The sequence below is a fragment of the Armigeres subalbatus genome, chromosome 3 (assembly GCF_024139115.2).
Source record: "Armigeres subalbatus isolate Guangzhou_Male chromosome 3, GZ_Asu_2, whole genome shotgun sequence".
Classification (NCBI taxonomy): domain Eukaryota; kingdom Metazoa; phylum Arthropoda; class Insecta; order Diptera; family Culicidae; genus Armigeres; species Armigeres subalbatus.
The window spans coordinates 314,090,579-314,103,800 of record NC_085141.1 but is presented as its reverse complement, the minus strand read 5'-3'; the positions used below and the strand labels follow the sequence as shown (position 1 = coordinate 314,103,800).

General features: G+C 42.8%; 2 protein-coding genes across 2 annotated transcripts in view; one reads left to right on the top strand and one right to left on the bottom strand.

The window, feature by feature from the left end:
* The window catches only part of LOC134220840 (substance-K receptor-like), a 95,588-nt gene that overhangs the window by 23,481 nt on the left and 58,885 nt on the right, over positions 1–13,222 (top strand). The window lies entirely within an intron of this gene.
* LOC134222662 (uncharacterized) lies at positions 906–2,144 on the bottom strand. Its single transcript, XM_062701822.1, has one exon. The coding sequence runs from the start codon at positions 2,142–2,144 to the stop codon at positions 906–908; it is 1,239 nt and encodes a 412-aa protein (XP_062557806.1).

The window sequence follows — 13,222 nt, the reverse complement described above, 5'->3', positions numbered from 1 at the left end:
TTAGCCTGTCATCCAACACGACGCCTAGATCTTTAACATGATCCACACGTTGTAAAGTTGTACCTGCGATACTATAATCGAAAACCACGGTTTCGGCAGTGCGATGAAAGCTTATTACGTAACACTTTGAAACAGCCAGGACCATCATATTACGCTCACACCAACATTTGAATAAATCCAGGAGCTTCTGCAATTCTTGGCAGTCCGCCAGATTTCGAATAACGATGTATAATTTGAGATTGTCTGCAAACATCAACAGCAGGCCTCCACGCTGCATGATAAAAGTTATGTCATTCACGAAGAGCGAAAACAACAATGGACCCAGCGTGCTTCCTTGGGGGACTCCGGAGCCGTTCGAAAAACAATGGGATGAGTGATCTCCAATGATGACGGTCACTTGACGTTGCACTAGATATGATCGAAGCCAGTTGCAGAATGTTGTAGAGCATCCCATTTTTTCAAGTTTTGCAAGCAGTATGTCGTGATTCACTTTATCAAATGCTGCTTGTAGATCAGTATACACGGCATCGACTTGGAGCTTTTTGCGCATATTATCCATACAATATGATGTAAAACTGACAAGATTCGTTTCTACGGATCGACCCGGAAAGAAGCCATGTTGATACGAACTGATGTAGACAAACAGTTTTTCCTAGTTCAGTGACTCGAACACTTTTGATTCAACGCCAAGAGAAGTAATGCCTCGGTAGTTTCTCACGTCGCACTTGTCACCTTCTATATACACCGGAAACATGATAGAGCATTTCCATTGAGTAGGAAACTTTGCTGACGGAGTGATAAGTTGAAAAGCATGCACAGAGGGATAGCCAAGATATCGGAACACTTTTTCAGAACCGCTGATGGTATAACACTAGGGCCTGCTGAAAAGGACGATTTTATCCTATTTATCGCCGAGACAACCATATCAGTTTCAACGGTAAAACATCCATGCTGATGACATTGTTAGGTACATCTCTCGCTGCTCTTGCGATGTCAGCTTGAGATGGCAAAGCATTAGAAAAGACGGTCGAAAAGTGTTTGGCGAAGAGATTACATTTGTCCTCGGCATTCAAGGCAACATCATTGTCAAGAAACACTCTTGACGGTAGTCCGTTTTCTTTCCTCTTTGTATTGACGAACGACCAGAATCCCTTGGGATGACGGCGAAGATTATGCTGCATGCGACACACATACTGCTTGTAAAGATGCTTGTTATAGCGGCGATAACAATTACTAGCGATTGAGAAATTTCGTTTAGTGATAGCACAACGTCGTTTAGTCAGGGCACGAAGAGTCCTAGCACGTTCCCGTTTGAGGTTGCGTAGCGTAGCATTAGTCCATGGTGGTTTTCTTGGAGGTTGGCGCTTCGGTACGGAGGCAAATACACAGTCACTGAGGAAACAGTTAAAACGGCCAACCGCTGTGTCAATATCCAAGTCATTCAAAGCATTCCAGTCAAATAGGGATAATTTGCGCCGGAGTAGTTCGAAATCTGTCTTGCGAAAATTCAAACAGTCAGCATTCGAGCTATCATCGAATCTGACAAGATCACTGTTCGCGATAGATATCACCAGAGCAGGATGATAATTATCGAGCGGAACTATGGCATCCGGTGCCTCGTCGACCGCACAGTCAGGTAGTAAATTTTCGCTAACAAACACCAAATCGAGGAAGTGATTTTGGAAATTTGATATCAAACTAATCTGGCTTAGTCCAAAGAAAGCAGTTCCATCGATGAGTAGACGGCTGGCAGGAGTAGTTGTCGAATTGTCCGGATCAGGAAATGCATACCTATGCCCAGATTGCAGCCAAATAAGCCCAGGTTGATTGAAGTCACCAAGCAAGAGAAGTACATCCACCAGGTCAGTCAAAGAAGAAGCATATTCAATGGCATCAAGATGTTGTTGAATTATACCACTATCATTCCTTCCGTCCGGAGGAATATACAATGCTCCAATGAAAGCATTCCTTGTTGGGAGACTCACTTTTACCCAGACCGCTTCAATTGAAGTAAATCGATCAACGGCGATTTGACATGAAGCAAGCGCGTTGGAAACAGCTATCAAGACACCACCGCCGCGTGAGCGATTACTGTTAGAACTGTTTCGATCGACTCGGTACACACTGAAGGAGGTACCAAACATTTGAACGGAATTAATCCTCTCGTCCAGCCAGGTCTCAGTGAACACATACACATCGTATTCGCCATCGAGTGCAGCGAGATAAACGTCGTCCAATTTGGTTAGCAGTCCTCTTGTGTTTTGATAATAAACTCGCAAGTCACGAGTCGGTCTGTGAACGGAGGAGGAGTGAGGGGTTGAATTGCTCGATGCGGATATGTACTTGCCTGCATTCAGATTTTGGAAGTCCCCTCCACCACACCCATACACAGGGCCGGGATGACTGTCGATCGCTGGCTGGGAGTGCACGACTGTGATGGGGGTATTGGGGCTTCCTTCTGGCTAGCAGGCTTGCATCCCGGTGGCGGTCTGTTGTCGAAAGATTGCATCGATGCTAATTGACTGGAAATGATGTTCTCATCAGGCAGTGAATGGTTGCAATTAAAATCGTATAAGTACTTGCCTGCATTCGGATTTTGGAAGACCCCTTCACCACACCCATACACAGGACCGGGATGACTGTCGATCGCTGGCTGGGAGTACACGACTGCGATGGGGGGCTTTGGGGCTTCCTTACGGCTGGCAGGCTTGCATCCCGGTGGTAGTCGAATGTTGAGTAATTGAGACGATGCAAAGTGGCTGGAAATGTTGACTTCTTCAGGTAGTGAACGATCGCAGATTAATATATACTTGCCTTGGTATGCAGGCTGGAAGACCCCGTCTCCGGACCCATACACAGGACCAGGACGACTGTTGAACGCTGGCGGCAACGGCTCGACTGTGATGGGGGGATATGGGTCTTCCAAAATGCTAATATTGGTGCGTCCCGGGTTTAGCTGAGATCCATGACAGGAGTAATAGCAGGAGAGGTATCTTGAATAAGCAGCGGCGTCATTGGTTTCCTCGTTTTCATCGGCACCCGAAATTTTTGAGAAGCGTAATCCTCAAACTCTCGAAACAGTAGTCCTTCAGGCCAGGTGCTTGGGTTTAAAGCATTGCTTTTTTGTGACGGATCCAATCCAATTTTAAAGGAAACGAAATTCAGCGTACTTATGTCCTTATCTTTAGCAACAAGCTTGATTACGTCTGGATCAGCGTCCAAAGCTAAATTAGCTTTAACCATGGCGCACACCGCGTCATTAGAGACATCAGGTCTTATTCTCGACAGATAAAGCCAAAATTTGCTATCTTTGGTATCGTTGAAAATTGGAACCGACACCTACCACCACCACCTTTTTGGTATGGCGAGGCAATTTTTATGCCCACTTTTGTTTTCGATATTTTATCAAAATTAAACACTCAATCATGCAGCAATATAACGATGTGGTATGCTTGAGATACCTGCTTGATTATAGGGACTCGAATAAGAATTTATTTGCAGTAACTAAACGAATATAAAAATGTTCACATTAACGATTGCGCCCTAACACCGGTTCTAAGCTTCGATGCAGAGTACACGAGCTTCACTCAAAATAATTGTCACTTTAATTCCACTATAAAAAGTCATGTAGACTTTAAAAATCGAAACTTTCATCGGCCTTACTGGAATCAAATAAAACTTATTCAAATCACAAGTGCATCTTAATAAGAAATGTAGTGGAATTTATTAGAAAACATAGAAAATAATATCTACATACTCTTCCAGTGAATTCTACTCAAAATGAATGTATGAAAAATATATGAGTGGGGTTCTCAGAGCGAAATGTATGTTTATTAACAATCGCTAATAAAACATTTTTCAGAAGCATTATGAGAACGATTTGCAAAAAATATGTTCGAGTGTGAATTAATTTTCTACTCCATTTTTTGAGCTCGTTCGCTTCTAGTGGACGGGATATCAACAAAAGGGATACTATAGAAAAAAATTATCGAAGTTTCACTTAAAATTTAAGTACATGGCTAAACGAAAATCCACTTAAATTTTATTATATTTTCTAGTGAATTAAGAATAATGAGTGCCATCACTAATGATTCATTTAACTTTTACACTCGAAACTACATGGAAAATATTTGCATATGTTTTCAAGTAACTTCTAAGTGAAAATTATTTTGAGTGTTTGTTCGCCAGTGACAGGCGTATGAGGCCCTTGTTAAATTCAGATCAACATTAGATTGACGTTTCATGCATTTATAAGTTTATTGGCATTGAAACTATCGTGGTTAAAAATGTAAGAAAATCGATTAAAAGCACCTCTTTTCCGTTTTTTTTCTAAATTTTGCCTTGTGTCATAGGGTCACGGAAGGTAACGATGCAACGTTGGCTCATAAGTCCACTACGCTCGAGACTTTTGATTGCTTAAATAAGAGATTGTGCACAGTTATTATTGTTTTTGATTACTTGGCGAACAAAAAGTAAACGAGCCGTTTGTTTGGTGGCATAATTTTGGTTGTTTGCAGATTTATTACGCCAAATGTGCTTAACCACAGCATATTAGGCTAAAGTTTGAGCCATATACCCTATCACTTCCAAAACTTTTTGTTTGTTTTAGAAAGCTTGATTGATAAGTCAAGTTCCTGGAATTTGTTTTTAAGTTGAGATCGTTTAATTTTTTTTTTATTTGGCTTCTATATTACACTTTATTATGCACGAAAAATGCACCGTCATCACTATTTAGGTGTAAAAATTGATCAGTTTACTGAGCTTGTCAATCATTCCCACTAGATAAGTTTCAGTGGCTCAATAATAACAATTGTCAATAAAGGCGCTGGCCACGATTTCTAATCAATATGAAGATAGAGTATCAGGCATTCTTTGCTATTTAGAGACTAAAACGACCGTCAGAACGTTCCATGAACTATCGATCATGTCACTAAGAATCGACTATTTAAAAACCAAAACATTTTGCTCATAATTCTGTCGCACGCGAATATCATGGCGATGGCCAAGGTGTGAAGTGGATCGTTGGATGACCAATAAGCCATAATGGCCATAAAATACTTACAATTCGTGTTTCAAATAACAATAAAAACATATCTTCAGCATTAGGTAGTCTTGCTTTATGCGTGTTTCCATTTCAAATACAGTTACAAGAAAATGTAATTATTATATAGAATAAAAAAAAATTATCCAAGACTGTAAAAGATAAACCATATATCATCAGTAATTAATTAAGGATTATTATGTTATGTGCCATACCTATTCTATTTAAAAAATTGCGTCTTACTCGTAAATAGCGTCCATTGGAAGCGCAGTTAATGCGAGAATTTTTTTTCGTCATTTGCCTCCTAATTGTTCCGCATTTTTGGAAGTCAAGCTTCCGTTTGTTTTTGAGTTAATTTGGCTGAAGGTGCCAACCAAGGTGCTAACCAACACGTTCTGTGACGAACTATCAGAATCATGCCTAGCACGGGCAGAACAACTGGGATAAGCTGATTTGAGTTCGTATTTGGATTATTGTTATTGTGGTAAATGTGATCCGTTTCTCATTGTGCATTGTGTTCAATGCAGATTAATAATTCAAGTACAGATACGTCATTCCATAAAAAGATCGGCTTAAAGAATCTTAAGATTTAAAATTGAGTAAAATCGATGTGTATGATTTATAGTCACGGGTGATTGTCATGTTATGAGAAGACTCTCGTTTTGTTTTCTTTTGGTATGATATTTAATTAGAAAGTTAGAACAATTCGAAACTGACCGTTAGCTCCACATTTCTAATTTTATTATCTTGTAGATGAAAATGAATCAGCAATTTGATGCCGCAACACCGTTCGCAGCCTCATTCCTACAACCACGTCTGCTCCCCACACTTGCTAAGTCTTTTGCACCTGGTTCACCCACCTAGCACGCTCAGCTTCCCAGCTTCTTGCACCTGCCAGATCGGAAGCGATCCCCTCTTTGCAGAGTAGCTGTCCGGCATTCTTACAACATGCGCTGTCCATCGTATCCTTTCAGCACTATTTACCTTCTTAATAATGGGTTTGTAAGCTTGTGGTTCATAATTTAGTGTTAGCATCTAGGATAGGATGTGCCAAGTAGTCAGTAAAAATCGTACCGATTTGCTGTCACAATCGTACCGGTTACTGATTGGTTGAAAATGACAATCGATTACTTCGATTTGTGGCGGCGCGTTTTTCGTAGGGCAGCACTGCCGTAATCTGAAAAAGTGACATATGCGCCAAATTACAACACATAGGTTTTCTATTTTTCTGGGCTTCCATATACAGATGTGCTCGACTTGCACACTTAAAATCAATAACACAGAGATGTGTTTGCATCACACAAAACGGACCTAATGCGGAACATCCCCTAGATGAGCGATAGTTACACAGCCACAAAAATAGCTCGTGTGGTTTTATTGAAGCTTGGATTTCAATATTTTCAACAGTATTTGGTTCCTCATGAAACAAGGAATCTGTACAAATGTTAACATGTTGAACGTTAACGTTATCACGACCGTACGAGGCATTTTTGTGCCTGTGTAACTGTCGCTCATCTAGGGGATGTTCCGCATTAGGTCCGTTTTGTGTGATGCAAACACATCTCTGTGTTATTGATTTTAAGCGTGTGCGGCTAGAGGCAGTATAGTCCGTTAACACTAATATTGCGAAATGGCGTCACTTTGTCAGATTACGGCAGAGCATGTTGTTAGTTTCGCCGTGTTGCAGGTTTGTAATGTTGATATTAGGCAAACTATGTAAATGTTTGAGTTCCAGGTTTTTATAACAGCTTTCACTTATATCAATCATTTTTTTTCTGGATGTTTGTAGTTAATATCGAATGTGGTATCAGTACTTCAAATAAGAAAAATGCATACGTCACTCAAAATCAGACTATTTTTTCAACAAACACATTTGTCTGAGTCTATAATTTGTCTATAGGAATATTTCAGCGTAATTAAAAACAGAATGTTGGTTTTTATTACATTTCGTTTAGAGTCCATTACGGGCTAATGTGTTTTCGGAAGACGGGCATGGAATTTACACAAACAAACATGCGGCAACCATCAGCAGCTCAACATAGTAATATGTATACGCGATAACATGCCACAAATTGTAGGATTTACATCTTCGACATCTCTATCTAGTTGCGTCATTGCATGATATGCGATTCCGTAAATTATGATCAGGCATAGAAAAATCGCAACACAGCTTCCCAGTTGGGAAAAAGCAATTCAACCACAAATTATTATTCAATGTTTTATGCGGAATAACATCTCATCGATGTTTGCGGTAGTTATCGGAAAATCGAGTATGTCATGTTGGGGACGGGGTGTAACGAGCAACATGGAACCAGATCCGAGTTGATTAAAAATCTCCCTCATTAAAAGTCAATTATATTCAAGTTGAAAACAAAATCATCATGGGCAATAATCACACTGAAGTATGATTATGAGGCTGAAGTGCAATAGTTTCGCAATTTACATACTGTTTTGAAAATGTCTTTATGTTGTTTAATATTAAAATATCGATTTATTAAAAAGTCTTTCGGTGAGTTATTGTATTTTTCAAGATAAAATATTCAATTAGTTAAAAGTGCTAAAAAACTCACACTCACGATGTTCGGCTATTATTAAACCGGATTTGATTTAGCAATATCTCAGGCATTTCTCAGTAAAATTTACATGTTTATATAGGGTAAATCACTACTTCGGCTTCCTGGCACTCTGTACAGAAAGCTAATGATTTTTACTGTTTGAGAGCCGTAAGTTTATGATTGATAATTTTAAAACAGTCAAGTTTACATGTTTATATATCATAAATTTTCCAAAACATCCTGTAATCGTCGGAGGAAGTACAATTGCACAACTGAACCGCGCCTGAACGATTTGATTATTGTTTTCTTTCTCTAAAATGTGGCTAATACTATTTCAGGGATGACGAAAGACGAATGAAGTCAATATTTTTACAGATGTTCTAGGTTCTCATTGGGAGTTCAGAACCTTGTCCACCAGGTCAATTAAGCTTGGTGCAAAACAATAGCAACCCATGGTGTTCACATGGTCTCTCTATGGGGAAGTATTATTATAAAAAATCAGTATCTCTGAGACACCCACCGCGCGGAAGTATATGAGCTCCTTTTTCATATGGTGGGTAAACTAAAATGTTCTATCGGGGGATCTAGAACAATTTTTTTTTCGGTATTTTTAGAGCAGAATCCATATACATTTTATTCACCACCGCACCAAGCTTACTTCCACCAAAAATGCATGAAAAATGATGCCCGATAGAATATTTTATAATTGCACTTATGTGAAAAAGTAAACCCTACACAGTATAAAAATGTTACAGCATAATGTAACAAAAAGGCTCCATTCGATTCGACTCATTTTACTATCAATATTGCATACAATGAAAAGTTGGATGTGAAATTAAAGGTTTTTGAACACAAAAATATGGGTTCAAGTATTTCCGTAGCATGTAATTGTAAGAATTTTTATCTGAGTATGCTATCATGCAGTGAGTGTTTCAGAGATACAGGATTTTTTTTTATAAACCTCTTTGGACAAAGACATCATGTCCGTTTAGGCCCTTAGAGGTCATACGCATGATTTACGATTTATATTTATCCAAACTATACAATGCTCAATTCAGCAATCTTCTGTATATTGTCGCAAATTGGAACTTGGGATTAGCTGAACATTTGTCATTAATTTACACGTTAGGGTTTCATCAAACAAGTTACTCGAACAAAGAAGCATTGGTTTTCGATGACATTTAATGCTTACAACTAACGACTTTCAAATTTGGTTCATTGCTCCATATGTCTGTATGCTTTTACTATCGAGTGCATAGTAGTTGGGGCCCTCCTTAGCGGCTACAAAGCAAGACCATGCTGAGAGTGGCTGGTTTCAACTCCCGGTGCCGGTCTAGACAATTTTCGGATTGGAAATGGTCTCGACTTCCCTGGGCATAAAAGTATCATCGTGTTAGCCTCATGATATACGAATGCAGAGATGGTAACTTGGTTTAGAAACCTCGCAGTTAATAACTGTGGAAGTGCTTAATGAACACTAAGCTGCGAGGTGCCAGTGCAATGTCCCAGTGGGGGACGTAATGCCAATGAAGAAAGAAACAGGATTCCCCGTCCTGTACGTCTTGTTGTGAGTAAATATGTTTGGACTAAGGCTGTGAACCATTCCACCGATTCCTTCAACTTTTAATTCAAATTTAAAAGCTCGCAGCCCAAGTAACATTTAAAGTTTTATTCCACTCTTGATTTTCAAGATTGAATTAAAAGAACTTACAATCCAAACCTGGTGTAAGTAAGACAAATAAGACAAATTAGACTAATAAGATAAATAACAAATAAGACAAATAAGACAAATATGACAAATAAGACAAATATGACAAATAAGATAGATAAGACTAAGAAAAAAAATAGAGTAAGTTCCTCCAGAAATTCCTTCGGAAGTTCCTCCAGCGATTCGTTCGGAAGTTCCTCCAGCAATTCCTTCAGAAGTTCCTCCAGGAATTCCTTCGGAAGTTCCTCCAGGAATTCCTTCGGAAGTTCCTCCAGGAATTCCTTCGGAAGTTCCTCCAGGAATTCCTTCGGAAGTTCCTCCAGGAATTCCTACGGAAGTTCCTCCAGGAATTCTTTCGGAAGTTCCCCAAGGTATTCCTTCGGAAGTTCCTCCAGGAATTCCTCCAGAAGTTCCTCAAGGAATTCCTTCGGAACTTCCTCCAGGAATTCCTTCGGAAGTTCCTCCAGGAATTCCTTCGGAAGTTCCTCCAGGAATTCTATCGGAAGTTCCCCCAGGAGTTCCTTCGGAAGTTCCTCCGAAAGTTCCTCCAGAAATTCCTCCGGAAGTTCTTCCAGGAAATCCTCCGGAAGTTCCTCCAAGAATTCCTCCGGATGTTCCTCCAGGAATTCCTCCGGAAGCTCCTCCAGGAATTCCTCCGGAAGTTTCTCTATGAATTCCTCCGGAAGTTTCTCCAGAAATTCCTCCGGAAGCTCCGGCAGAAAATCCTTCGGTAGTTTCTCCAGGAATTCCTTCCGAAGGAATTTCTGGAGGAACTTCCGGAGGAATTCCTGAAGGAACTTCCGGAGGAATTCCTGGAGGAACCTCCGGAGGAATTCCTGGAGGTACCTCCGGAGGAATTCCTGGAGAACGTTCTCGAGGAATTCCTGGAGGAACCTCCGGAGGAATTTCTGGAAGAACCTCCGGAGCAATTTCCAGAGGAACTTCCAGAGGAATTCCTGGAGGAACTTCCGGAGGAATTCTAGGAGGAACTTCCGGAGGAATTCCAGGAGGAACTTCCGGAGGAATTCCTGGAGGAACTTCCGGAGGAATTCCTGGAGGAACTTCCGGAGGAATTCCAGGAGGAACTTCCGAAGGAATTCCTGGAGGAATTTTCGGAGGAATTCTTGAAGGAACTTCAGGAGGAATTCCTGGAGGAACTTTGAAGGAATTCCTGTAGGAACTTCCAGACGAATGCTCGGAGGAACTTGCGGAGGAATTTCCGGAGGAACTTCTGGAGGCACTTCTGGAAGAATACCTGGAAGGACTTCCGTAGGAATTTGTCTTGTCTGTCTTATTTGTCCTATTTGTTATATTTGCTTTATTTGTGTTATTTGTTTTATTTTGCTTATTTGTTTAATTTTTTTATTTGGAATTCCTGGAGGAACTTCCGGAGGAATTCCTGGAGGAACTTCCGGAGGAATTCCTGGAGGAACTTCCGGAGGAATTCCGGGAGGAACTTCCGGAGGAATTCCCGGAGGAACTTCCGGAGGAATTCCCGGAGGAACTTCCGGAGGAACTTCCGGAGGAACTTCCGGAGGAATTCCCGGAGGAACTTCCGGAGGAATTCCGGGAGGAACTTCCGGAGGAATTCCCGGAGGAACTTCCGGAGGAATTCCCGGAGGAACTTCCGGAGGAATTCCCGGAGGAACTTCCGGAGGAATTCCCGGAGGAACTTCCGGAGGAATTCCGGGAGGAATTCCGGGAGGAACTTCCGGAGGAATTCCCAGAAGAACTTCCGGAGGAATTCTCGGAGGAACTTCCGGAGGAATTCCCGGAGGAACTTCCGGAGGAATTCGGAGGAACTTCGGAGGAATTCCCGGAGGAACTTCCGGAGGAATTCGGAGGAACTTCCGGAGGAATTCCCGGAGGAACTTCGGAGGAATTCCCGGAGGAACTTCCGGAGGAATTCCGGAGGAACTTCCGGAGGAATTCCGGAGGAACTTCCGGAGGAATTCCCGGAGGAACTTCCGGAGGAATTCGGAGGAACTTCCGGAGGAATTCCCGGAGGAACTTCCGGAGGAATTCGGAGGAACTTCGGAGGAATTCCCGGAGGAACTTCCGAGGAATTCCCGGAGGAACTTCGGAGGAATTCGGAGGAACTTCCGGAGGAATTCCCGGAGGAACTTCCGAGGAATTCCCGGAGGAACTTCCGGAGGAATTCCCGGAGGAACTTCCGGAGGAATTCCGGAGGAACTTCCGGAGGAATTCCTGGAGGAACTTCCGGAGGAATTCCTGGAGGAACTTCGGAGGAATTCCTGGAGGAACTTCCGGAGGAATTCCTGGAGGAACTTCCGGAGGAATTCCTGGAGGAACTTCCGGAGGAATTCCTGGAGGAACTTCCGGAGGAATTCCTGGAGGAACTTCCGGAGGAATTCCTGGAGGAACTTCGGAGGAATTCCTGGAGGAACTTCCGGAGGAATTCCTGGAGGAACTTCCGGAGGAATTCCTGGAGGAACTTCCGGAGGAATTCCTGGAGGAACTTCCGGAGGAATTCCTGGAGGAACTTCCGGAGGAATTCCTGGAGGAACTTCCGGAGGAATTCCTGGAGGAACTTCCGGAGGAATTCCTGGAGGAACTTCCGGAGGAATTCCTGGAGGAACTTCCGGAGGAATTCCTGGAGGAACTTCCGGAGGAATTCCTGGAGGAACTTCCGGAGGAATTCCTGGAGGAACTTCCGGAGGAATTCCTGGAGGAACTTCCGGAGGAATTCCTCCTTCAGAAAATCCTTCGGAAGTTTCTCCAGGAATTCCTTCCGAAGGAATTTCTGGAGGAACTTCCGGAGGAATTCCTGAAGGAACTTCCGGAGGAATTCCTGGAGGAACCTCCGGAGGAATTCCTGGAGGAACCTCCGGAGGAATTCCTGGAGGAACCTCCGGAGGAATTCCTGGAGGAACCTCCGGAGGAATTCCTGGAGGAACCTCCGGAGGAATTCCTGGAGGAACCTCCGGAGGAATTCCTGGAGGAACCTCCGGAGGAATTCCTGGAGGAACTTCCGGAGGAATTCCTGGAGGACCTTTCGGAGGAATTCCTGGAGGAACTTCCGGAGGAATTCCTGGAGGAACTTCCGGAGGAATTCCTGGAGGAACTTCCGGAGGAATTCCTGGAGGAACTTCCGGAGGAATTCCTGGAGGAACTTCCGGAGGAATTCCTGGAGGAACTTCCGGAGGAATTCCAGGAGGAACTTCCGAAGGAATTCCTGGAGGAATTTTCGGAGGAATTCTTGAAGGAACTTCAGGAGGAATTCCTGGAGGAACTTTTGAAGGAATTCCCGTAGGAACTTCCGAACGAATGCTCGGAGGAACTTGCGGAGGAATTTCCGGAGGAACTTCTGGAGGCACTTCTGGAAGAATACCTGGAAGGACTTCCGTAGGAATTTGTCTTGTCTGTCTTATTTGTCCTATTTGTTATATTTGCTTTATTTGTGTTATTTGTTTTATTTTGCTTATTTGTTTTATTTTTTTATTTGGAATTCCTGGAGGAACTTCCGGAGGAATTCCTGGAGGAACTTCCGGAGGAATTCCTGGAGGAACTTCCGGAGGAATTCCTGGAGGAACTTCCGGAGGAATTCCGGGAGGAACTTCCGGAGGAATTCCCGGAGGAACTTCCGGAGGAATTCCCGGAGGAACTTCCGGAGGAATTCCCGGAGGAACTTCCGGAGGAATTCCCGGAGGAACTTCCGGAGGAATTCCCGGAGGAACTTCCGGAGGAATTCCCGGAGGAACTTCCGGAGGAATTCCCGGAGGAACTTCCGGAGGAATCCCGGGAGGAACTTCCGGAGGAACTTCCAGAGGAATTCCCGGAGGAACTTCCGGAGGAATTCCCGGAGGAACTTCCGGAGGAATTCCCGGAGGAACTTCCGGAGGAATTCCCGAAGGAACTTCCGGAGGAATTCCGGAGGAACTTCCGGAGGAATTCCCG

What these genes read in the sequence shown, in the direction of transcription:
- LOC134222662 (XM_062701822.1), bottom strand. Translation starts at nt 2,144, where the DNA reads ATGTTTGGTACCTCCTTCAGTGTGTACCGAGTCGATCGAAACAGTTCT.